The sequence below is a fragment of the Sminthopsis crassicaudata genome, chromosome 2, assembly GCF_048593235.1.
Source record: "Sminthopsis crassicaudata isolate SCR6 chromosome 2, ASM4859323v1, whole genome shotgun sequence".
Taxonomy (NCBI): Eukaryota; Metazoa; Chordata; class Mammalia; order Dasyuromorphia; family Dasyuridae; genus Sminthopsis; species Sminthopsis crassicaudata.
In genome coordinates, this window is record NC_133618.1 from 682,437,486 (window position 1) to 682,463,443 (window position 25,958).

Here is a 25,958-nt window from a genome sequence, read left to right on the forward strand (position 1 = left end):
GGGCGAGCACCGACGACCCCCAGGCCCCTCAGGGCCCCGCCTGGCCTCTTCAGGGCCGCTCTGGTGCCGTTCCCGGGCCTGCTGCGCTGCTTGGGTCCAGCCCGTGGCCGGGGTGCCCAGAGGACGCCCTGCCCAAGAGAGCCTGGCTCAGGCTCTGCTGCTGTCAGGACCCCGGATTCTCCAGCGACATCTCCGGAGCGCTCCCCTCGGGCTGATTAATTTGCCCACAAATGGAGATGGACCGGGCAGTGTCTTTGGAGATCTATTAGCGAGTCTCGGAATCCGGAGCACTTGGGCGGCGGCTTCGCCCACAGGGTCCCCGCTCAGGAGGGCCTCACGAGGTTACCGCGGAACCCGGCTGAACCCGGCCCCCAGCGTTGTTCGCATCATCCAACCTAACGTGACAACGTGGCGAAATCTGCAGGGTCCTGCTGGCGAGTCGCCGTAACTCGGGGAGTTCGGGGCCCAGATGCTCGCCTGGCTGCCATCCCATCCCTGGGCCCAGACCCAGCCTCCGTATCCTGGACGTGGCCATTGCTCCAGAAAGTCTGCGACAGAGAAGGGGACTTCAGGAAATACAGGCAGGAGGGCCTGCTGGTCGACCCTGGCCTGGGCTCAGCACGGCTGCCACCAGCCTGGCCCGACCTTGCCGAGCCCGAGAGCCCCGGGCTCTGTCTCGCCTCCAGGAGGGTCTGCTTCTCGTCACCCCGATGGGGACTGTCACAGAGATAGACGACTCGGGGCCCCCTCAGGAGGACACCAGAGGCCTTCCGTGGCTCCCTGAGAGCCACCAGGACGAGGGCCCCTGGCCGTGGGCTTGCCCTTAGGCCCCTGAGGAACATTGGGAGGCTCTGCTCAGACTCACCCTCAGGACAAGGGGCCCCTGAAGGCCTCCAGGAGGGGCCTGGGCCTGGCCTTGCCCACAGGGCCCTTGGGGGCCGCCTCTCCCTTTCCCAAGGCCAGGCTGTGGGGCGCGGAAGGCCCTGGGGCCCACGCCCGCCCCGAGCCCCCACGCTGCAGCCTCCCCTGCCCGCAGGCACTGACAGGTCCTTCCATCATCAGGCCGGGCTCCCATTCCATTAGGCGGCCGTCAGTGTCGCAGAGCCGTCAAGCCAGAGCGAGGCAGTTTCCAAGGGCTAAAAAATTGATTTTTATGGCTCTTCTTGTGTATTAGGTATATGATATTGATGCGGGCCTTCTTTTAGCCTTAATAGCTCCTGACAAGGGAATTAATTTAAAAAAACACAGCATTTTCCCCGCCACGGCACCGGAGTGGAATTAAAAATGACCGCGGCCGGCGAGCGAGGCAGCTGTGGCGGGCCGAGGCTTTCTGACAACGGTCTCCATCTTGCCGCCCGACCTGAGATCACTGGCTGTTATTAATGGCCGCCGGCTATTCCAGCGGAGCGCGGGGCGATATGATGAAGTTTAGCCTTTTAATGACGGGATTGCGGCGTTTGAGCCACGCCACTGGAAACACTTACATCAGGCCATTCCGGGCCCACTTAGCCTGTCATGAGCAAGTTTTCCCTGGAACTGATTGTTCTTCCCGGATTCCAGAAGCCCGGACCCGGGCGGGAGCCTGGCCACAGGGCAGACCCTGCGAGGGGGAGGGGGCAGCAGAGCTTCTCCCCAGCAGGGCGTTGTCTTGGGGGACCCCCCCCGGCTCCCCCATCTGCTACCTGTCGTCAGCCCCAAAGCTTCTGCATTGGCTCCCGGCTCTGGGGCCAGGGCCCCCTCCTCCCAGGCCGCTGGCTCTGCGCTTCCCTGCTGTGCTGGGTAAATGCAGATGCCCGTGGGCAGGGGGCTGCCGCCTGAGAACCGTGGCGGAGCTCCCCGTCTTGGAGACCCCTGTCCCCACGGTAACCTTCCCCTCGCTTGCAGAGACACGGCAGGGCTTCCCATGGGGAGCACCCGGCCTTCGTTGTCTCGGCTTCTGAGCCACTCGTAGAATGCTTCGGTGACCTCACAAAATGCCGGAGGGCCGAGCCGGCGGGACCGCAGAGACCCAGGGAGCCCTCGCCTGCACGGGCCGGGCCAGGATCTCCTGGGAAAGTGCCAAGTGGGGCTGGTGGTGCGGCCGGACACTGCGGGCCTGGTCAGGGGGAGGCCGAGGCCGGTCCCACCCTCCTCTTCCTCCGCCGCGAGAGCCATCCCCATTCAGCAGCCTGACAGAGGGAGGGAGGGGGTGGGCTCTGTTTTGTTTTGTTTTTAAAGGGAAAAAAGGCCTTTTCAGGAGCTTCGCGTTGGGATGAATGGGCCGGGGAAGCATGTTTATAGACTGAGCTTGGAACTTTGTCTTTGTGTGGGAATGTCGGTGACACTGTCACGGTCTGCCTGAATGAGCGGGGAGGCCGGGGCTAATAGGGAGCCCCGCTGGGGGCCGGGGCAGGGCCAGCCCAGACCTCCCACCGCCGCCATTCAGCGCCAGCTCCCCGCGGCTAATTGTTCCATCCCCTCAATGCCTTCCGCCCCCCTTACAAGCAGCCGAGTCAACGTCGCACCGAAGGCCCGAGGAAATCGTCGTGTAAATAGAAGGTTCCCTTCTGACCCGCTGCCGGCACCTCGGCTCGCCACAAAACCCGCCGGCGGTCGCATTAGGCACGGCTATTAGCGGGATAATGGGGCCGACCCGCTACAAAGCGCCCGCGGGACTGGGTCAGGCCCGCCCACCGAGGTTCCCTCACATGAGCGCCACACGTGGGCTCGGCCCGGGCCATGTCCGAGGTGCCCCCGGTTCCGGCCATGTCCGAGGTGCCCCCAGCCCGGGCCATGTCCGAGGTGCCCCCGGCTCCGGCCATGTCCGAGGTGCCCCCGGCCCGGGCCATGTCCGAGGTGCCCCCGGCTCCGGCCATGTCCGAGGTGCCCCCGGCCCGGGCCATGTCCGAGGTGCCCCCGGCTCCGGCCATGTCCGAGGTGCCCCCGGCCCGGGCCATGTCCGAGGTGCCCCCGGCTCCGGCCATGTCCGAGGTGCCCCCGGCTCCGGCCATGTCCGAGGTGCCCCCGGCTCCGGCCATGTCCGAGGTGCCCCCTCCAGCCATGTCCGAGGTGCCCCCAGCTCCAGCCATGTCCGAGGTGCCCCCAGCTCCAGCCATGTCCGAGGTGCCCCCGGCTCCGGCCATGTCCGAGGTGCCCCCGGCTCCGGCCATGTCCGAGGTGCCCCCGGCCCGGGCCATGTCCGAGGTGCCCCCAGCTCCGGCCATGTCCGAGGTGCCCACTCCAGCCATGTCCGAGGTGCCCCCGGCCCGGGCCATGTCCGAGGTGCCCCCTCCAGCCATGTCCGAGGTGCCCCCGGCCTGGGCCATGTCCGAGGTGTCCCCGGCTCCGGCCATGTCCGAGGTGCCCCCGGCTCCGGCCATGTCTGAGGTGCCCCCGGCTCCGGCCATGTCCGAGGTGCCCGTGCCACACCCTTTTGCTTGTGACTGTGTGCCCCTCCTCCCTTCCCCAGCCCAGAGAAAGTGAGCTCCCTGAAAGCTTGTGTCTAAGACTCCAGCCTCTAGCAGGTATTGGGCCCATAGCGGGCCTGGACCCGTTTGTCCTGTTTCTTTCTGGCAGTCTGCCTGTCTCTGTCCGTGTGTCTGTCAGTCACCTCCCAGGCCTTCCTGCCCTGCGGCTCCCTTTGTCAGCAGCTGACCCGGCCTTCCCCGGGCATTTCCCGGCAGTGTTGGCTCCTTTTCCTCCCGAGGCCCAGAGCTGGGGGGGCTTGTCGCCATGTTCGCTTTCGCTGTCTTGGGGAGCCTGGAGCTTGGGGCCGGGCTCAGTGTGCAGCACATCCCAACTGGCCCACATCCCTGCAGGCATCAAGCCTCCTCCATTAAGCACCTACTGTTTGCCATCCCTCTTCCGCCCCCAGGCCCTGCTTCCAGCAGGGCCCGCCCCATGCTCCCTCCTTCCTGTCCCTCAGATCAGTCACCATCCCGGCTAACACTGGCGTATTCTAAGAGATCCACTAATGATGGGGGGGGGGCGGAGCTCCTGGAGCAGGGTGGGCAAGGAAAAGCCCAACCTCATCAAAGAGCAGCTGGTCTGATGCTGGCAGCGTCTCTGCCCCCCCCCCCAGTTTGGGTCTCTGGCCCGTCCTCCTGGGTGCCCACCGGGGAGAACTGCAGAAGCCCTGGTGCCCGCTGACTGCCCTGTTCCCTATTGCGGGAGAAGCTGGCGTGCAATTTCCCGTGGTTTTTAGTCTGTGGGGATCCCATTGTGCTGAGCGTCCCGTGGGGGGGGCTCTGGGCCCTGAGACACCCCCCGTGGGGCAGCAGCAGGGGCTCTGAACAAGGCCTGATGGGCCTAGAACCACAGGGAACGGCTGCGGGGACAACTGGGGCCTGAGGGGGGGTCTCCCCCGCCCGGAGCTGAGCCTCTCTCTGCCAGAAGGGTCCCAGGCCCTTCTTCCTGGCAGGCGCTGCCCCGGGACTCGTGGGGGGTTCCAGGGGAGCCTCAGCCCGGTGCTGGCCCAGAGGGGGACCCAGCTTCCTCCCATCTCTCGCCCTGACCCAGCACGGGCCGCTTGGGGCAAGGCGCAGGACGGTGCGGTCCACACACAGCTGGCGCCTCGTGGATGCGCGCCCACCGCGCCTTTGGGCCCCACGTGGGTAACAGAGTTGTCTTCTCTTCCAGAATCATCGACCAGCGGTTTGAGAAGGTGGCGTACTTTGTCTTCGGAGACTTCAACTTCCGACTGGACTCCCGCTCCGTGGTCGAGGTGGGCTTGTCCGTTCCCTGCTGGGGTTGGGGGCTGCGGCGTGTGCCGAGTGGTGGGGAGGCTTGGGGGGCACAGCGTGTGCCCGAGCGGCGGACGTCCCTCGGGGGGGCTCAGGCTGCTGCTTCAGCGGGCTAAGTTGTTGGCTCGGTTCCTGCTGGGCCTCTGCTGTGGGCAAGGGGAATCCTGAGTCTCAGGGCCTCAGGCTGCTGGGGGGGCTCTGAGGCCCCTGGAAATGACCCGCTGCCGGGACGGGGTCAGTGCTTTGGAAACCACCGATCATCCTTGGCTTCTGTAGTCACCACTTCCTCACGTGTGTGTGGGTATGAGAGAGACAGAGACAAGAGACAGAGCAGAGACTTATCGAGACAGAGGAGAGACAGAGAGATCCCGTTTGCGCTGCTCCGTGTTGCAGAGGGGCCGCGGGTGCTGCATCCCCTCCCTGGCTTGCTGAGAGGACCCCAGCCCTAGTGTGCGATGCCGTGTCTGCCTCCCCTCTGTCCCAGGCCTCCGTCCCTCCCAGGGGTTGTCGAGGAGGCCCCGGGTGAGGTCTGGGGGGGCTCTCCCCCACGGGCCTGCAAGGGCAAGGAGGATGGGGGGGCAGGACAGAAGGGCGTGGGCGTGGCCTGCGTCGCTGGGCAGGGAAAGGTGTTGGGAGTGGCTAGCTGGGTACCGTGATCCTGCCTCAGCCACGGCCTGGGCTTCGAGTCCTGCCCCTGGCCCTCACCTGCTGGGGGTGGGGTGGGGTCAAAGGTCCGTTTGGGAACCCGGAGATTGCATCCCATTGGGAGTCACAAGGAGAGTCTCCCCCGCGCCTCAGCCCTCCCCCCTCCTCGGACTCCAAGGTCCAGCCCCTTGACCTGTGGCGCTCACTCCCCAGAGGTTGGGCGGCCCGACCCTGCGTCAGTAGCACTCGGTGCACTCGGTGCGCGCACTCGGTCGCCCCAAATCCTCGGACACGGCCTTCCAGCCTCCCACAGAAGTGAGGAGAAAGAGGAGCTGGCGGCTGTGGTCAGAAGTCCCGCCCACGGTCAGGGCAGAAGGGCTCTGGGTGCGCTTGCCCAGGGACGTTGGGTGGCGAGACGACGCCTGTGAGATAATACAGAATATGGGGGAGCCAGCGAGAAGGACCAGCCTGTTACTCATGGCGACGTCCCGAGTTCTCCGAGCAGGGCGGCCGGCGGCTGTCTCTGTGCCTCTTCATTGATCAACTCAAGGAACAGCTAGGGCGGGCCATCCCGGGCAAAGGCTGGCTACGGTTCCGGGGACCCCCAAACGATCTCCAGATGTGGGACGCTGGCTGAGGCCGGCCTCCAGAGACGTAAAGGAAGCTGCCTTCCTGGAGTTCCTTCCCCCTCCCCAAGCACCCCAGTGGGACGCCCCGGGCTTGCTCCCTGTCCCCATCATACAGATCGCCTGACTCGTGGCCCAGCTCATTGGAACCGCCCCCGCCCTCCGGCTGGAGAAGCACGGAGGGCTCCCTGAGCGGCTGAAGTGGCTCTGTCAGGCCCCGGGAGCCCCCCTCGCTCACGGAGCAAGATGGAGAAGGGGGGACGGGGCTGCCAGCGAGCCCGAGATGGCCCGCCCTAACTCTTCCTCGTTGGCTTGTTTCACACTGGACCAAAAACAGGAACAGAGAATGATGGATCTGAGGAAGAATTTCCATCGTAGCTTGTCTAGATGGAGTGGGGGGGAGAAGGAGCTAGGGCCGGCGGTGCCCTCAGGCTGCGGTCCCCGGGCACTGCCTTCTCCCAGGGGCACCCGGACCTGGGCGGCAGATGTCTGAGCACCCCACTGGGCGTGACCACCAGAGGGATGGCTCCAAGTGCAGGTGGTACCACTGGGCCCGGGCAGAAGCAGCCCTCTCCTCCCTAGCCCCACCCTGGGCTGGCTCTCAGCCTGGGCCAGGGTCCCGCGCTGACTTCCTACCATCATCCCGGGATCCTTCACTGAAGGCTCCGGGACTCTTGCCCGTCCCTCCTGCAGAGGAGGCTCCGGCTGGCATGACTGGGCCCCCTGAGCCAGCGGCCCCACCAAGCCCCTCCTGGGGGGCCCTCGACCAGCGTGGGACTCTGCGTGGCAGGAAACCGGGTGAGCTTTCGCTCCGTCTGCCTGACTTTCACTTGCCAGAACCACTGGGCCGGCCTCACCTGGTCTTCCCGGCCCAGGCCAAGATCTAGAGGCCAGAGATCTGGGGGCGTTTCCACCGAGGAGCCCCAGTCTGTCCGGAGCCCGGGACATTGGAAAGGCAAGTGGCGCTGCTCCAGCCTTAATTGAAGATAAAAACCATAATCAGCAGCGCCTGTTTATAGAGTCCCGTCCTCCCCGCGGGTCAATTAAGAGAAGATCAATCATTAGCATTCTGTATATTCAACATTTTTATGGGAGCCTTAATCTCCACTCGATCGATGGCTCCATGAGTAAATTCTCCTTTGGCAATGGGGGGACATCGAGGAGGGATAATGCCCCCGGGCTCCCCGAGTCACAGCCTGCCCGTGCCCAGAGAGGAGAAGGCGGGATGGCCCCTGGCCCCTCACCTGTGGGGGCCGGTGCAGCCCTAGACTGGAGCGCGCAGGACCACAACAGGGCGGCTTCCCCGGGAGCCGGAGCCGGACGCTTCGAGTCTGGACAAAGGGAGACAGGAATCGAGGAAGCCCGGCAGCGGAAGGGACCCTCCCCTGTCCAAGAGCCCAGATGCTCCCACTTCCTTCTGTGGGGCAGATGGAGGCCCAGTGCGCCGAGCCCGGGGGTCCCGAGGAGGGTCCAGGCTTTGCTGGCCTGGGTGCCCCCCGACAGACAGCATTCTCCCTTCTGGGCTGGTGCCCCCAGCTGGAGGGGGCGGGAGCCCCAGCTCCCAGGAGTCCCACTGAGGGCTCGTGCTGACGGCCGGGAGCTGGTGGGTCACACCGTGCCAGGATGATGTTGTGTGGAAGAGCTCTCACCGAGCCCCGTTTTATGTCCTCCCCCCCGAGTGGCGCTGGCGTTCTCCCAAGAGGGGAAGAAGAACCAGTGCTGCGTAATTGCCTTGTTTGCTCCAGAAACCTATAACTGTGTGGGGAGCGCGCCTCGAGGGGCGCTTGTTCTGGGCCGTCTCCTCCGCCGCCATGGGGGCAGCAGAACTGTGGTTCTTGCACACGCTTGTGCTAGAAGGAGGCAAACACTTTTGAAAGAAAGTGAAATCCATCTTTGGACCCGGCCTCCTGCACGGCGGGCTCTGAGGGCTCCCCGGGCGGCCTCCTGCACGGCGGGCTCTGGGCGCTCCCCGGGCTGCCTCCTGCACGGCGGGCTCTGGGCGCTCCCCGGGCTGCCTCCTGCACGGCGGGCTCTGGGCGCTCCCCGGGCGGCCTCCTGCACGGCGGGCTCTGGGCGCTCCCCGGGCGGCCTCCTGCACGGCGGGCTCTGGGGGCTCCCCGGGCGGCCTCCTGTGGGCTCCGGGTGCTCCCCAGGCGGCCTCCTGCACGGCGGGCTCCGGGCGCTCCCCGGGCAGTCTCCTGCACGGCGGGCTCTGAGGGCTCCCCAGGCGGCCTCCTGCACGGCGGGCTCTGAGGGCTCCCCGGGCGGCCTCCTGTGGGCTCCGGGCGCTCCCCGGGCAGTCTCCTGCACGGCGGGCCCCGGGCGCTCCCTGGGCGCCAGGTCCCAGCCCAGCCACTTAACCAGCCCCATCTCATCGGAGCCCCCATGGCCGCCCGGGGGGGGGGCGCACTGTCATCATGCCCATTTTCCATTAAAAAACAGACTCGGACGACCCAGCTGGCAAGCGTGCTCCCCGGAGGGTCTGCCCCAACCAGTCGCATATTCGCTGCTTCTTGCGCCCCCTTCCTCCCTCCGCTATTTCGCAGAGTTGGGATGGGAGGTTCCAGGCGGGGGCAGGGCTGGGAGCCCTGGGGGCCCTGGGTGGATAGAAGGTGGGGAATGGAGGTACACAGGGTGAGGGGGTGAGTGTGGGGAGGTGGGGGATGGGGCTCCGGGTGAGCCTGAGGTTTGGGGGAGACACTGGCAGAGATGGGACTGTAAGTTCAAGAGGAAAGAGGGGTTCCACGGGGGAAGCCCCAGGAGATGCCAGCAGACGATCAGCGATGCTCAGGGGAGCCCTGGGGAGTAGATGGGGGTCTGGGGCATCTGCCAGGGGGCCCAGGAGAGACACAGCCCCACCCAGAGTGAGGAGCCGGCCCTGCAGGGCGGAAGGCGCCCAGCAGCCCCCGGGCCTCGGCTCCGTAGCTGCCCGTCGGGCGGCTCCTCAGCAGACGTCCCTGCGCCGGGCCGCGCGGCCACATTCATTGGAGGTTAATTAAATCCATCTTCAAAACTCGCGGCCTGGTCAGTGAAGGACCGCCCGGTCCCGTTTGTGGCTGCGCGAGCCCGGCCCTGGGGGCGCGGCGGGGGCGGGGCTCCCGCGGGCGAGCGGGCGGACCCGCCCCAGAGGAGAGGCCGTGACGCGGCGAGCTCCCATAGGCGCCCGGGCCGGCCCCAGTCCCACGATGGAACCGGCAGCTGGAGCCTCAGCTGGCCCCGGTGACAGAGAGTGACGGCCGTACCAGCGGCCCCCGGCGCCGCGCGCCCCGGCCGGCCCCGCCCGCCATCCATCACCTGGCTGACAGCGGGTGGGCCGGGCGCCAGGCGGCCGCCCCGAGGGACCGCGGGAGGGACGCCCTGGGACGTTGGGCCGGCCCTCCTGCAGCTCCCCGGGGCACTTCCCGGCTCCTCCCCGCCCCCACTCTTCCTTCCCCTTCCCCTCTGGCCTTTCCTCCGCTTTCTCCTTCCTCTCCCGTCTTCCCCTCCCCTCCTCTTTGTCTCTCCCCTCCCCTTCTCTGCTCTCTCCCCTTCTTTCCTTTCCCTTTCCCTCCCCCTCCCCTTTCCCCTTTTCTTCTCCCCCTTTCTCCCCTCCCCTTTCTCTCCTTTCCCCTCCTGTCCCCTCCCCTCCCTTCTTCATCTCTTTTCCTCTCCCCCCTCCCTTTTTTCTTTTCTCTCCCCCCCCTCCCCCTCCCCCACCTCACACTCAGGTACATAGCATCCCAAGGCAGCCATGTCCACTAGGGGCAGGCCTGGGGATCCCCACTTGCCCCACCCCCGAAACCGCCTGTCCAATGCCCCCCCAGGCTCCATACAAGCTCAGGCCCCCGGGGGCTGCACTGGCAGGCCTACTGAGGGGCCACAGCTGCTCCAGGAGCACTGAGTGCTCGCGGCGGGGTCAGCACGGGCAGAGGCCTCCCGGAGGGGCCTTTGCCGAGTGGCAGAGCCGGCGGGGGAGGACGCCGAGGCGGCATGTGCCCAGCCGAAGGCATCTCCTGGCGGGCAAGGACTGGTGCGGCCCCGGGGGCAGAGATGGAGGCCTGCTTGCTCCCGGAGGGCCCTGCGAGGGTGGAGGTTGTGGCCAGCTCCATGGGAGGCGCTGAGCTGCCCCGCAGAGCTCTGCCCAGAAGGCTGCCAGCCCCGGGGCCTGCCTGCCGCCCCCTCCCGCCCCGGCATCCACACCCCCTCAAAGCCTGGCTCGGGCAGGCCCCCTGCCAGGCTCCCAGGTGAAAGCTGTGGGCCGGGGAGGCCGGGCCCCTCCCGAAGCCTCCCGCCGGTGTCTTTTGGGAGGAGGGTCTTGATCACATGTTGTTTTTCGGAGCCGCGGTTAACAGTCCGGAGGCGAGAAGGCCGGTTTGTTACGGAGCCTGACATAAACATCTCCTCATAATGGGGCCTTTTCATTGACTGTGGCCCCGCGGCCGTCCCAGCAGCTTGAGCACACAGGCGCTCCTTTGTGGGCCCGGATAATGGCTGCACAGTGATGTCAGCCCCGCAGGAGCCCCCCAGGTCTGGCTCGCCCTCCCCAGTCAGGCCGAGGCCCCCGAGGCAGAGATCGCCCACACAGCCCTGGGCTCGCTCTGGGGCACGTTTGGAGGACCTGGAGCCTGGGGTGGCGGGGACCTGGGGGCGGTGGGGGCTGGACTGGTAAACTTCCTGGGGAGAGGGGGGAGGGGGTCGATGGCTGTGCTGTGGGGGTGGGATGGATGAGGCTTTTATGGAAATGGCTCCGCGCTCCCAATCCCCAGATTGCTTTTATTGATAGCCGTCAGGGCTGTGATGCTGGGGGTGATCCATGATCCCCAGGGGGAGGGGGGACTTGTAGCAGGGACATCTATCCTGTGGGCAGGCAGCCAGGGACAAGCTTCCCTGGATCCTCCGAGGACGCCCGCCAGAACTCGCCTCCACCCGAGTCTCTTGCCCACATCCCAGAAGCCTCGGCAAGCGGCCATCTTGGTCCGGAAATGGCGTCCCCCTCTGGTCAGTCTGCTGGCATTTTGTGAGGGCCGGCGCCCCGTGCCAAACTCGGCCCCTCTCGCATCTCGCCCTCTTCCCTTCCTCCCATACGCGCCATCTACTCAGTTCCCAGTGCCCGAGGCGTCGGGCCTGGAATGGGGGAAACTTCCCGAGTTCAGATCTGGCCCTGGGCACGCTACCCCGTCGGCCTCAGTTTCCTCATCTGTAAATTGCACCGGAGAAGGAAATGGCCAAGCCCTCCAGTATCTCTGCCAAGGAAGCCTCAGATGGGGTCCCTAAGAGTCACGTGAACAGGTGGCTGCTGTGTATGGTGTCATGGGGGGAGGGAGCTGCAGTCAGGTCCCCATTTTACAGTGGAAGGCCCGGGCCGTCAGCCCTTTGCGCCCACAGGATTCCCCCGATCCTTGGAACTGGAGCCCCCGGCTCGCTCCCCAGCCCGACGGCCTTCTTGTCCTTTTGGAACCTGACACTTAGCTGGTCCCGCCGGCTGGTGGGCTGGAAGGTTTTGTCGTGGAAGTCTGAGTTTGGGGAGCTGCCCTCGGGGCTCCGGGCAGGGGGGCGGCAGCGGGCAGGGCAGGAAGGGCACTGGGCATCTGATGAGCAGAAACGGACTCCTTCCTAGTTCCCTCCCAGGAGGCAGACGCCCCAGCCCCGGCCAGGGTCCCCTTCCGCATTAGGCAGCGGCCTCGGTGCACGTGGAACAATTGGGTGCTTGGGAGTCGCTTTCTGGGTAACAAGGTGGAGGGCGGGGTGCCCTGAACCCCCAAACTTTTAGCAGGGAGGGAGGAGGCGACCGAGCCAGTCCGGGGCCCGCGCCGGTGTGAGCTGCTGCGGGTGACCCTGCTCCTTCGAGGCTTGGGGGTCCCCACTCCTTGCCCCCCGGGGCCCGGGAAGCAGGCGCGGGGACCTGTGGGGAGCCGGGCTTGCTTGACCCGCCATCTTTTCCGGTGCTTGGGGGTTCCCAGCCCTTTGGCTTAAAATGAAACTCCTCCTTCCGCCGGATCCCCGGGAGCGTCCGCCTGGGCCTGGGAGGGAGCCGCCGCCAGCGCCCCTCTTCTCCCGGGCTCGGGGCAGGGTCTGAGGGAGGGCTTGCCTGGGGGAACACACGCCCCCACCCCCACACTGCGTGCTGGGCACCGGAGCATGGCCGGGGAGAGCCTCCCAAAGGCCCGGCTCCCTTTTGTGCTGCTGGCGGGGCCGGCGCTCTCCGGCCCCTTGGTTCTGAAATAAAGCGGGTGGGAAGGTGGAGCTCCTGGCCCGGTTCCGCTCCCGGGCCTAAGCCATTCTTTTTCACGGCTCTGGGGATGGAGGGAACCGCCTTTGGGCCATGAAGACTCCTGAGGGGGAGGGGGAGCCCCGGGGGGGGGATGGGGGGGACGGGCTAAGGAAGCAAACAAGTGCGCGCCGGAAATGCGGGCGAGCCGAGAGGGGCCGGCCCTGCGGCTGAGCGCCGCCGCCTCATTGACATTCATGGGCGCGCGGTTTCTTTGCGGAGATTTATGGCTGACAGCGGGGCCGCGCCCCTTTCCCTCCAGGCCGCTTTCAGGCCTGGCCCTCGTGGGGGATCGGCCCGAGCGGAACATCTGTGGGGCCGGGAGCGGCCCCCGCCGGGCCTTTGTCCCCGATTTCACGCTATCACGGGGCCTGCATGTTTTCCTGCGTGAAGTTGTCAGGGGCATAAAAGCCCGGAGCAGGGTCACATTTAGAGGGACGGGCGTGAAAAATTGGTGGAGTGTATTTGGGAGCCCACCCACCCACCCACCGCGGCCGCTCTCCCGGGGCCCACGAGCCCGCCGGCAGAGGCGCGAGCCGCTTGGAGCCGCGGGGGCTGCCGGGCCGGAGCCGGCTCTCCCCCGCGGCTGGCGGGCAACAAGTGGGTACGGCCAAGGATTCCCGCCGCCTCTGGCGAGAGCCCGGCGGCGGCGCGAGGGGGCTGGGGAGCAGCTGGCCCGAGGGCCTCTTCATTAACTTAATGGGATGTTCTCCCGCAGTGGTGCGCTGGGGGAGGGGAGGACCCAGGCCACACCCCCTCCCGGCTATCCCCCCTCCCCCCGTTTCTTTTTAAGGTGATTGTGCTCCTTGCTGGGGTCAGCTGGGGAAAAGCCCTCCCCCCCTTCCTGTTCGAGAAGAGCCTGTGTGCTCTGTGGGAACCCACCCCATCCTTGGGATGCCCCTGGAACGGCTGCTCGCTTCTCAAGTGGAGGCTTCCCGGCCTCGGGCTGGTTGGTGTCTGGGGGAGGCCTTGCCCCCCCCACTCCCTCCTCACCCCCCATTTCCCGGATGGTCAAAGCCACGGGAAATGCTCCTTTGAGTTAGGTTGGAGTGGGGGTGGGGGCCCGAGCAGCCGAGCTCCTGAGGGTTCTGGGCCAGAGGCTTACAGAGCACACGTTCCTGTGCGGCCCCCCTGCCCCCAGCGCGCTCCCTGTGCCCCCCCCCCAGCGCGTTCCCTCTGCTCCCCCCCAGTGCGCTCCCTCTGCCCCCCCCAGCGCGCTCCCTCTGCCCCTCCCCAGCACGTTCCCTCTGCCCCACCCAGCGCGCTCCCTGTGCCCCCCCCCAGCGCGTTCCCTCTGCTCCCCCCCAGTGCGCTCCCTCTGCCCCCCCCCAGTGCGCTCCCTCTGCCCCTCCCCAGCACGTTCCCTCTGGGGCCCCCCCCCAGCACGTTCCCTCTGCCCCCCCCCAGCGCGTTCCCTCTGCCCCCCCCCAGCGCGTTCCCTCTGGGCCCCCCCCCCAGCGCGCTCCCTCTGGTCCCCCCAGCGCGCTCCCTTTGCGCCCCCCCCTCGCATGCTCCCTCTGGCCCCCCCCAGCTAGCTCCCTCTGGCCCCCCCCCAGCGCGCTCCCTCTGGGCCCCCCAGCGCGCTCCCTTTGCGGCCCCGCACGCTCCCTCTGGCCCCCCCCAGCTAGCTCCCTCTGGCCCCCCCCCAGCGCGCTCCCTCTGGGCCCCCCCCCCCAGCGCGCTCCCTCTGGTCCCCGGCAGCTCCAGCGGCTCTGGCTGGTGCTGCGGCATTGGGTTCTGGGTCCCAGGATTAAGCCCAGCTTGCCAGGAGGCCCGGGCGTTCGGGCCCCTCTCTCCTGTGCCGCTGGCTGCTGCCCGGGTGCCCAGGACTTATTAGGGGGCAGTCCTGGCCCTCTGGCTGGGAGGGGGGGCGATGGCACCTGGGCCCCCCTGACTCGGGTGGTTGGAAAAGGGGCAAAGCCGGCCTGGCCCCTGTCTTGCTCCCAGCCCCACGAGCCCCCTGTGCTGCCTGGAGCTCGGCGCACTCTATGTTAAACAGCCTGGGGCCAGCTGGCCCACGGTTTTAATCTGCTGGCTAAAAGTCAGCATCCACCTCTTTGTCCCGAGGCCCAGCGACAGAGCTGCCCGGAAACAATGACCGGCCTTATTCCCGTGCGGCCCTGCCCGCGTCTCCCCTGAGACAGCGCAGCATCTGGGCCGCCCTGAGCTGAAGGCCGGACCCCGGCCGGGCGGTGCCAGCCTGTGCATCCGGGCCTCCCAAGGCCACAGGCTGACCTGCACCCCCCCCCACCCCTGCGGGTCCTTGGGCAGATGGAGCGGACAAACAAACTATTGGGGACAAACAGGAAATGATTAGGAGACTTTGGAAGGCCCCCGATGAGGAGGGGGCAGGGAGGGAGCTTTGAGGGAGACTGGGCACGGCAGTGGTGGGAGCAGACGAGGGAGGGTGGTCAGAGGAGGTTCCGGGAGTGCGCGACTGAGGAGCCTGGACCTGGGCCAGTCACGAGGCCGGGCTTCCGGCTCCAAGAGGATGTGGCGGGAGTGAGAAGCTGCCTGGGCAGGGCCAGGTGAGGGAGGGCCTGGAGGCCCCCAGAGCACGTGGGGTTTGCTCCCAGAGGCCCCCAGAGCACGTGGGGTTTGCTCCCAGAGGCCCCCAGAGCGCGTGGGGTTTGCTCCCAGAGGCCCCCAGAGCGCGTGGGGTTTGCTCCCAGAGGCCCCCAGAGCGCGTGGGGTTTGCTCCCAGAGGCCCCCAGAGCACGTGGGGTTTGCCCCGGAGGCTCATAGAGTGTATGGGGTTTGCCCCGGAGGCTCTGGGAGCTGCTGGAGCGGAGTGGTGGGGACAAAATCAGGACTTTTGGAAGACTCTTGGGTGGCAGAGTGAGGACTGAGGCAGGCAGACCCAGCCCTGCCCCACCCAGGCCAGGCAGGAGCGGGGAGTCCATCCCTTGCCGCGGCCTCGGTACTAGCTTGGGTCGGGGGCAGACAGCATGAGGGTCCAGGAGGCTTCCTCAGGAGGTCCTGCGGGGATGGCGACGCCTCCAATCAAGGAGAGGGGAGGACTGGGGGCACGATGGTCACGGGACATTCAGCCGGGGCGGCAGAGGGCGAGAGCTTGGCTGGGGAAGGTCTCTGCGGGCGGCCGCCTGCGAGTAAGCTGGGCAGGCTTTTGGAGGTCCCCCACCCCCGCTCCAGAACCTTCCGTCTTCCTCCTAGACAGTCCAGGCTAGAGTGCGAGTGACTGTCTGCAGCGCTGGGTGCGTGGCGATCTAAGCCTGCTGGGAGCTTGCGGGTGTGCGGGCGTCCTGTGCACACACACGTATTGTGTGTACATGTGTGTTCACGTGCACAAGGTGCCCTATGCATGTGGTGTATGTATGTGCTTGTGTGCCCGGCATGTGTACATACGTGTGGGTCTGGCTCCATTCAGCCTTTGCGCACGCACGCACGTGTGTGTGGCTCCCTTTGCCGAACACTGTCCCGCCAGAGCCTGCGGGCGGCCTCGGATGCCCCCTCACGAGCCCGGCGCCCCGGCTCTGTCTCGGGGAAACCGAGTCTGCTCCTCGGCTCTCACAAGCCGCTTGCCTGCCTGGCCTGGGCCTTTCTCTCCAGGACCCCCCCCCCCATGCAGTCTCTCCCATGCAGTCCTCCCTCTGCCCTCTGGGCCTGTGCTCTGGCCCCCCTCTGGGCTAGGAGTGCGCCTCCTCGGGCCCCTCCCTGGGGCAGCCCCGCCTGCCGAGCTCCGTGAGCGCCAGCTCTCCCGCCTGGCCTTGCGCCTGCTGCCCTCCCGCCCCAGGGACTCTGTGCCCACCCGTGGCATACATACACGTGCATATACACGTGTGCTGCACGGGCAGCGCAGCTGGCCCTCAGTCCTCGTCTCCCGGCTTTCTGCAGAAGCCACAGCCTGCCCCAGGGATGCCGGAGAGAGGGCGGCCCCCTCCGGGCAGTCGCCGAACCCGTCTCGGCTGGGGCCGGCCGGGCCTCTGGGGTCAGCCCTCCTGCCCTCCCTTGCCAAATGAGGAAGCCGGGCCCCCCGGCAGTGACCCGGGCCGGGAAGGCGGGCTCGGGGATGAAAAGCTCGTTGCTTTAAGTGAAAAGCGGAGCTGCGCGCGCGGCCTCCCCCTTGCCGGGTCCCCTTCCTCGAACACTGCTCCGCTGGCTTTTCATCCCGAGAAACCAAAGACCTGGGAAAGGACGGACGCTGTGACAGCATTTTAATTTTTTCCCTTAAGAGACAAAAAACGGAAATCCCTCGCTAAGCCCGGAAGGTTTCTGCATGGCTGCCTCCGGCTTGGGGAAGGGGCCGGCCCCAGCTGGGATGCCAAAGAAGGGGCCGGGGCTTGGCAGCTCAGGCTGGGTGTGGGAATGCAGTGAGTGACTGCGCGTGGGTCTGGCTGTGTGAGGGGGTACGTGTGCGTGCGTGGGGGATCCGTGTGGGGGGGTGAGCACGTGGGAGTCCACGTGTGTGCACCGAGTGCTGTGTTCTGTGCAAAGGATGGGGTGACTCCTTGTGTACATGGGCAGTGTATACATGGGGCGTGGAGATGCGAGCGTGAGGGGTGTGGGCGAGTGCGTGTGTCCGTGTGGCGGCTCCTCCAGAGCGGAGCCGGTTCCCACTGCCTGAGCGGGCCTGGGTGCGGAGATAAAGCCGCAGAGCAGAAAGTGCTCTCACACAGATGCTGGGGGGGGCTGGGGGCGGGGCGGCCTTGTCTGGGGAGCCCCTTCCCCAGGCCATTCACTCCCAAAGCTGCTTAAGCCACTTAAGCCCATTAGCATTTGGATGCTGGCCTTGGAGGGGGGACCCCATTGACCCTCACTGGGAAGGCAGCCTGAGTGAAGGGCAGCGGCTTTAAGCGGGAGGCCGGCTTCCGCTTTGCTACGGGTTCTAATCTGCTGCGCGCTTAAAGGCGCCCAGACTGATTTGTGACACATGAGTCCAAAGGCGCTCTTTAGGGGCTTGCCCCGATTAGCTGGGCCGTGCCTGGAATTTCAATGCCTGCCGGGGAGGGTTAGGTTGGGGGGCCGCAGGTGACCTCAGTGGCGGCTGACCGCCCTCGCAGGCAGAGGGGAGGTGATTCCTGGGCCCGAGAGCCGAACCGGGGCTCCAGACAGATCCGGGGAGGGCTGGGGGACTTCCAGGGATGCCGGGAGGATACGGCGCAAGCCAAAATAAATCCTTGCTCTCTGCTGGGATGCCAGCATCCCTTCCCTCCCCAGTGGAGTCCTCCTGTTTTCATGTTCTTCCCTTCACCCGTCCCCGGGCCCTGCTGCCTGGACCAGGAGGCCGGGGGTGGTGCTTTGGGCACCGGGCTTCCTCCCTAATGCCAACCGCAAGGCTGCATCCCTGCCGGATGCTGTAACAGATAAATGTCGTCTGTGAATAGATAGACGTGGATTGCCCGAACGGATGGAGACAGTTTTCAAAGGCCGCCCCCTTCTTGTCGTTCCGTATCAAGTTGGGCGCAGCCTGTTCCGGGGGCCTCCAGGAGAGTCCGTGTCCCCTGGCTCGGGTGAATGGCTCCTTCGGGTCTGGAGGACCTTGGCCTTCACGAGGAGCCACAGGCCTACGGGGGCAGATGGCCCCGCTCCCCAAAAGGGAGGAGAGTGGAGGGAGACCCGTGAAATTTGGGTTTGCTTCCTGGGAAATTCTAGGATGCCCATTAAAGGAAGCTTAGTGACTACATCAGAAATGAAGCAGCGACAGGAGCCTGCCCAGTGTCAGCAAGCACGGGTTGGGCCGGAACCACACAAGGAGACCAGCTGGCTATATCCGGAGCGCCTGCCCGGTGTCAGCAAGCACGGGTTGGGCCGGAACCACACAAGGAGACCAGCTGGCTATATCCGGAGCGCCTGCCCGGTGTCAGCAAGCACGGGTTGGGCCGGAACCACACAAGGAGACCAGCTGGCTATATCCGGAGCGCCTGCCCGGTGTCAGCAAGCACGGGTTGGGCCGGAACCACACAAGGAGACCAGCTGGCTATATCCGGAGCGCCTGCCCGGTGTCAGCAAGCACGGGTTGGGCCGGAACCACACAAGGAGACCAGCTGGCTATATCCGGAGCGCCTGCCCGGTGTCAGCAAGCACGGGTTGGGCCGGAACCACACAAGGAGACCAGCTGGCTATATCCGGAGCGCCTGCCCGGTGTCAGCAAGCACGGGTTGGGCCGGAACCACACAAGGAGACCAGCTGGCTATATCCGGAGCGCCTGCCCGGTGTCAGCAAGCACGGGTTGGGCCGGAACCACACAAGGAGACCAGCTGGCTATATCCGGAACGCCTGCCCGGTGTCAGCAAGCACGGGTTGGGCCGGAACCACACAAGGAGACCAGCTGGCTATATCCGGAGCGCCTGCCCGGTGTCAGCAAGCACGGGTTGGGCCGGAACCACACAAGGCCGGCCGGCTGGATGGGGAGTGCCATAGATCTCGGCACAGGGCTGAACAGAGAGGATTCGACAGGAGATGGGATCGAGGGGCTGCACTGAGTCCGCAGTCTCCGAGGGGTAGACAGCGCTGGGCCGTCGGGCTTTCTTTAAGGAGTGATAGTCCCACGGACCTCCACCCGTCTGAGGGGCTTTAGGCAGCTGATGAGCACAATGGAGAGAACATTGGTCTAGGGTTCAGGGACACCTGAGTTCACGTTAATAGCTCCATGAGTGAGGCCCAGAACCTGCTCGGCCTTTATTTTCCAACCAATAGAACAGAAATATTAATGGTTCTTGCCTCATAGGCTTTGGGGGGGGTCACATAAAAGAAAATAAGGGGAACTTAGCTGGAAATGTGGGCTGAAATGAATGCTCTTTAGGGAGGAGGACAAGAAGGGGCTCAGGATTAGCCTGAGTGTTGGAGAAAAGTGATGCTCCCTCCACCCGTTCCTTTTGGCCCCTTCTCTGCAGATGCCCAGGCCCCACAGCCAGGATTTCAACCTACGCTTTAGCCCCTTCCTCGACACCCAGCTTCTGCCTCCCTGGGCTATTGTCATTGTTTCCGTAGTTAGAGAGCCCCAGAGGAGCACTGGGAGCATGGGGAGGATTTGGGTGCCCAAATTCACGGAGGGCCATTAGGTCATTTAGGTCAAGAAGAAAAGACTTATGGGGGGTAGAAATGATGGGGAAGGAGTCAGGACCCGTCTTCAGAGATTTGAGGGTTGTCTTGTGGAAGGAGGATCGGGCTTGGCCCTGGTGAGCAGAACCAAGAGTGGGAGTTAGAGGGAGGAAGGACGAGTGAAAAGATTTAGGTTCAATGTGAGAAAAAATGAGAGCTGTTCTAATTGTCCCGTAGGAGGCAAATTAATGAAGGAAGAAGGATTTATGAAGCACCTGCTGTAAACATGAGCTCTGCTAATCCCTGGAGTTACACATTTTTTAAAATGAGATGTCCCTTGTCTGAAGGAGCTCATATTGATCGGGGAGGTAGCGTGCATGGAAGCAGCGTGAGGTCATCAGACCAAGGGCAGGGGATTCTCATCCGCTTTCCCAGCCTTCCTCCCGTTTAGTCCTTTCCCCAGCTCTGCCTCCCAGACATCCCCAAGTCTCTACTCCCAAAGCCATTCACATATTCCTCTTCTGAGTCTCTGAGATCTGGGCCGCGCGGGAGGTGTCCGGAGTCAGCCGAGACCTGGAAACCCGGCTTGCCCCAGACACTTAAAGAGCAGCCGTGGCCAGAGGGGAGCACATGGGGCACGCGTTAAGGGGAGGGTGGGCCTGCAGGTTTGATAGAGGCAGAGGCTAGTGCATCAAGGGTATCGGGGTCTGTGCCGTTTCCTCAACGCCCTGAGCATGTGGGGCATGAGAGCGGAGTGCTTCGCTGCCACAGGAACAAGGACTCCGTGAGCATCAGGGGCCACCGTCAAACTGGGACAACTCGGGTTTTCCATGAGGTCTTTTGCCTTTTCTTCCATGCTCCCTCTATTACTGAGGCTGGGGGTGGCCGGGAAGTGACCCCACTTCTCTCCTCCCCACTTTGCTGACCTGACTTCCGTCTCTGTCTCTGCAGACACTTTGTACAAAAGCCACGATGCAGACCATCCGGGCAGCTGACACAAACGAAGTCGTCAAGTTAATATTCCGCGAATCTGACAATGACCGGAAGGTAGGCGTCCTGAGGGGCACCGGATCTCAGCAAGTAGGTAGGGGATCCCGGGCCCCGTGGGGCAGCCCAGTGACTGGCACCTTCTCAGAGCTGTGGGGACCCTCACTCCCCATCTATGAACCTATTCTCCCTCCCTTCCTTTCTTCTTCCCTCCCTCACCAAGCTCAGGAGCCTCCTGGACTCCACGCTGGCCCAGCTTTGTGGATGATTCGCCCATGGCCTTCTGTCCATCTGCCTCTCCTCCCAAACTGGGCGTGCTTGAAGGCCTTGGAAGCCGGGGAATAGGGGAGACTTGTGGGCCACCCCATGGCTGCCCCGCCCCTGTCCGGAGCCGGCATTCCCTGACATGTGCCGTTGCTTTCCCTCTAGGTCATGCTGCAGCTAGAAAAGAAGTTGTTTGATTATTTCAATCAAGAAGTGTTTCGAGACAACAATGGGACAGCGGTAAGTGCCCCCTCCCCCTCCGCCGGCTTCCACGTCACCCTCCCTGCTTACGCGTCTCCCACCAGCAGCGCAGGCCAGCCCCTCCTGCCCACCGGCAGGGACAGTGTGCCGAGTCCCGGTCCCTCTGCGCGAGGCGGGCTCTGGAATCCGCTCCCGTTCATGTGCTTGGTGCCCGCCGGGTCCCAGGACAGAAGCACACACAAGCCAGGGATGAGCGGGCCAGGAGCACTGTGTCTGGGAGCCCGTGGGCGCCCATCAGGCATCTGGAACTCTCTTCTGTATAAACCAGGAGAACCAGCTTAGGGTGAGCCTCCGTGTGTGACCATCACGTGGACCCTGACGGCCCATCGGGCGCCTGCCTGGCCCGGTCGGAGAAAACGGGAGGGCCGCCCTGGCGGCGGGCGGGATGGCTCGGGATGGGCCCCGCTTGTCTATCCCGTGCGCCTCCAGTCTGGCCTGTTGGCCGGGCCTGAGAAATGCAACCACTAGAGCAAGGCCACGTCCTGGAGCCCAAACCAGGGCTCCCCGAGGCTCCTCCCTGATACACAGGGCAGGAAGTCCCAGAGTTCTGCCAGGGCAGCGTCTGGGATCTCAGCAGAGGCTCGGAGAGCCTGACGTGTCTCGGCCCTTAAGTCTTTGCCAGAATTTCTCTGAGCCGTCGCTGTATGTGTATCTCCCCAGGTGTTTGTGCCCACATGTGTGCACGTGCATGTGTGTCTGTGTCCAGTGTGTGCAGCTGTGCCCGCATGTGTGTACATGGATGTGTTTGTGTGTGTCTAGCCACATGTATGCGATTGTGCCCATGTGTGCTTGTGTCCACGTGTGTGTGTGGTTGTACCCACGTGTACGTTCTGTGTATCTGTGTCTACGTGGATTGTGACTGTGCCCACATGTATGTGCCTGTGTCCATGTGTGTCTGTATCTGTGTGTGATTGTGCCCCATATGTATGTGCCCATATCCACGTGTGTGTGATGGTGCCCACATGTGCATGTGTCTGTGTCCGCGTGTGTGTGCATCTCCGTGTTAGCCCCTGAGTCTTTCTGACGCCTCCTCCCCGGCCCTCGAGGGCTCGCCTCCCGAGCTGGACCTGCGGCCATCACGGAGCCGTGACAAAGCTTCAGGACGGGAGGGCCACCTTGGAGCGATTCGGGGCTGGGCTCGGCATTTGCACCCGGAAGGAGACGCGGCCCCCGGCGCTGGCGCTTGGTGTCTGACACACAGCAGGGACAAAATCAGTCAGACCGAGGGACAGACGCCACCCCCTGGCTCCGGGCTCTTGGATGAGGATGTGCTGAGCCGAGGAAGCTCGCCCTCATTTGGGCGCTGACCCCCGCACCGTGCCGGCTGGTTGTGGACTTTGGAGACCGTCCCCGACCGTTTTCTCCCGGGGCCAAGAAGCCCCAGGTGTTCTCCTGCAACGTCTCCCATGCTTCACCCCAATAATTAGCGTGTTTTTCCAAGCGCCACATTTTGTGGTTACATGGCTTCCCTGAGTTTAATTTTATAAGGGGGCTGATGATAAAATAGCAGAGATGGAGCTCCAGAAGCCAGGCCGGCCCCATGGGGCGCTGCCAGCCGGCCATCTACCTTCCCAGCGATCTGGCAGGGCGATGACTTCTGTGCTGCCCTCGCCCTCGTGTGCCCACCCAGATGCCCCACTGCTGCCCACCCGTCTGCTTCGGAGGAAGCAGGAGATCTCCCCGATCCATGGTGGCGGGCCAAGATAAATGGCATAATGAGCCGCTGGAGATCATCTCATCTTCATGGTCTAGTTAAACACGCACACCACGGTCGCCAAGAACAAACTACCTCTCGGTGAGGATAAATGTCCCTGGGCCCGAGTCGGCCCCCAAAATCCATCGCATCCTTCATCAACCACCGGGCTTGTACCAGCCTGACAGAAATTTAATTCAAGCTGGCTCCTGAAAATAATTATTGTATTTTAAGAGCAGTAATCATTGGTCGGGACATGATTGAATGTGTCCATGCCTATTGACTTTTTCTATGATTTATAGCTTTGTTTAGTCGATATTCCCATCGAAATTGTATAATTAATTATAAGTGGGGCTGTCAGGGCTGCAGGATGGAGAAGCCTGATGAGTATTTGGGAAGATTAAATTTTCCTTAGCTGCGCCGATGCCAGGCTTGGGAATTTCCACAGCCCTCTGGCTGCTGGATGAAGATGTTTTCTGTGTGTTTAGCAACTGCTCGAGCTCCCGAGCATTGATTTTTCCGGCCCTTTTCTGCTCCGTGCACCGTCTCTTCAGTAACCGTGGAATTTGTGCAGATGTGCCGGTCCCTGACAAATATTTATTATCCCGAGGCCGCTTCATCATTGTCCCCGGACCGGCTTTCCCCACCCCCACGTCTTCTTCTTCTTCTTTTTTTTAACATTGTAATCAAGGAGAATGCTGGTGATCCATGTGAAAACCGTTGGTGGCTCTTGAGAAATCACAAATAGATACAAATTAAAGATGCAGCAGTTGTCTCCTCAGAAGCGTTTGCAAACCGCGCATTTTCGGCCAGTGCCCCAGGAACGGTTTCCCTTCTGGGGAATCCGTCCCAATCTGGAGGTGCGCCATTGAGATCAGACCTAGAGACCCTGGGAAACCGGGTTCCCCAGTCCCCAAGCACTCTTTAATCTCACTGCAGAAAGCATGAAATAAGCCACCGATTCACTGGTAGCAAGCAGGGTTCCCAGGGCTGCAAGGCAGCCAGAGGCTCCAGGAGCAGCCAGCAGGAGGGACCCCAGGAGCCTGATGGGATCTGCTGCAGGGGAGCAACGTGGCACGCTTGGGCTTCCTCTGCTCTCCTCTCTCTCCCACATCAGCTTTACCTTTCCGGCCTGACAAGCGTGAAGCGGGCAGTGACGCCAAAGGCCTGCCGAGGTGTCGTTACATCTTTCTGCTTCTTAAAACGGCTGTTTATGCAGCACTGAAGCAACATGGATTTTTCAGACGTCCACGGGATGGGGCCAGAATATCCCCCACCCCTCCTCCAACCTCCCAGTAGGCTGGCCACGGAGGTCCAGGCCCAGGGCCCAAAGGCTCCAGACCCCTTCGCCCTCCCAAACCTCAGTGTCCTTTCTCGTGATCGCCCCCATCTCTTCTCTACAGGATCCAGGTGCACAGTCCTGCCTTTGTTTAGGGTCACAGACCTAGAATTTGGAGTTGCTTTGTCATTGCTGGGTTTATAAAGATCTCACGTTTCTGACCAAGACTGCAGTGCTGACTCTGAGCTGGTCTAAGTCACCCGGGGCGGATACCGTGCTGGGCCAGCTGCCCTGGGCCGTCCCCGATGGATTCCCCGATCCTTTTTCTGGGAATGACATAGAATGAAAACACACTTGAACTTCCCTGGTGTCGACAAGTGCCATTCACTTGATAATGGGCCACCGTGCCTTCCCACAGCCACCTGTGCCCCAGGGGCTCCTGCCAGCTTTCCAAGAAGGCTTTGGTGGTCTTCGGGCCACTTTTCCGGATAACTAGGAGCTATGCTTGTGTAACTCGGAATTAATTTTACTCTGTCCATTTGGTACTTAATTAAATAGAGAGTGCACGAGTAAAAGTTAATAATGACTTATGTGAAAATGATTGAATCATTTAAAATTACTCTGATTTTATAATCTCAGCAGAGTCCAAAATGAAAAATGATAATTAGCTCATTTCCTATCATTTGGCGCTCCGTGCCGGCGGGCACTGCCGAGAATGGATGGCCATAGCCTGGGTCCAGTCCAGAAGTTTGCTCCGGCAGGATTCATTTACGAGGTCCCGAGGGGGATTCATGTACTTCCTGCCCTCTCTGGAAATCCATTCCCACGAGGATCAGGGAATCCTAGTGCTCAGAGGGAGGTGCTGCGATTACCAGAGGGCTCCTCATGTCTTCCCAGTGCCCCTCGTGGCTGAGCACAGGCCCCTCGTGTTCCCACCGTACTTTTTATCTGCGCACCATGGCTCACTGCACTTGCTGCCTTCTGTTTCATCCTGGCAGTGAAGTGAAGAGAGGGACTCCTGGGGGGTGGGGGGGATGGAGCTGTGAAAGCTGGCCCTTTGTGACAGCTAGTTCTTCCATAGGACTTTAAGGTCCGCCAAGTTCTTCGTAATATTATGTCATTTGATGCCATTATTATCCCCATTTTACAGATAAGGCAAATAGAGAAGTTAAAGATCAAATAGTTAGGAAGTGTCTGGGACAGGATTTCAACTGAGGGCTTCCTCACTTCAAGGCCGAGTTCAGCTGTCCCAGAGAGCTACCTCCTCTTTTCTGCCTGTCTTTGTAGCTCCAATGCTAAGCACACTTCCTGGTACCCGTAAATGCTATTTGACTGACTGACTGATATGCTTATTTATTCAACTCTAAATGAATTTTTAAAAAGCAGGACTGACAATATTGACTGATATGCTTAAGGACAAATCTAAAAATCGATCCAGACTGACCATCTCATGCATGGGTGTGGGAGGAGACAGAGCCTGGCCCCCCCAAAAGAGTTATTTTGCTCCATTTACAGCACAGTCTCACAGACTTCATGAATTTTACTGGTACATGGAAGAAATCAACCAAGACAAGAAGAGGAGGAGGAGGAGGAGAAGGAAGGGAAGCAAGGGAGGAAGAAAGAAAGAAAAAGCAATTACAAATGAAATAAGCAGTGTTATTGGCTGCCTTCACAAGGATAAAAAATGCTGGAAATATTGTGCTAGAAAAGCATAGGAGCGAGCACACAACCCTGGAAAGCATGAGAAAAAGTTCCATTATTCAGAACTTGGCAAACACGCCCCCATGGGATAAGTCTACCCTACTGACGAACTTCTTGGCAACCAGATTTTGCCATAATTTTCCACAAACCCTTATGACTGATAGTATCAAAAGCCAGGGTCAGATCAACAAATGTGTCCAGACCTCTTTTGTGAAAATTAGCTATCTTAAAAGAAAAAAACTGATCAAAGAGAGATCATTTAAGAATTCCAGGAATCCCAGAAAAACATAGTCAAAAAATACAATCACTCTATTTCTTGGGAGTGAAAGCTAGCCAGATCTAACAGGAAAAGGGAATTAGGAAGAATCCACTAATGATCTCCTGAAGGAAGCCCTGAAATACAGACTCCCTGGAATGCCCTAGCCAAAATTTAGGGCTTCCAGGTCAAAGAAAAAATACTCCAAGCTGCCAGAACAATATCAGATATCTAGAGACTGCAACAAAGTTCACAGAGAAAGAAAATCCTTGAACA

General features: G+C 62.6%; 1 protein-coding gene across 1 annotated transcript in view; it reads left to right on the plus strand.

The window, feature by feature from the left end:
• Positions 1 to 25,958, plus strand: part of INPP5A (inositol polyphosphate-5-phosphatase A) — a 166,579-nt gene that overhangs the window by 122,926 nt on the left and 17,695 nt on the right. Inside the window, exons 9-11 of the mRNA XM_074297215.1 lie at positions 4,618 to 4,702; positions 20,193 to 20,288; positions 20,658 to 20,732. Of these exons, the coding sequence (XP_074153316.1) occupies positions 4,618 to 4,702; positions 20,193 to 20,288; positions 20,658 to 20,732 (256 nt within the window). The remainder of the gene's footprint in view (positions 1 to 4,617; positions 4,703 to 20,192; positions 20,289 to 20,657; positions 20,733 to 25,958) is intronic.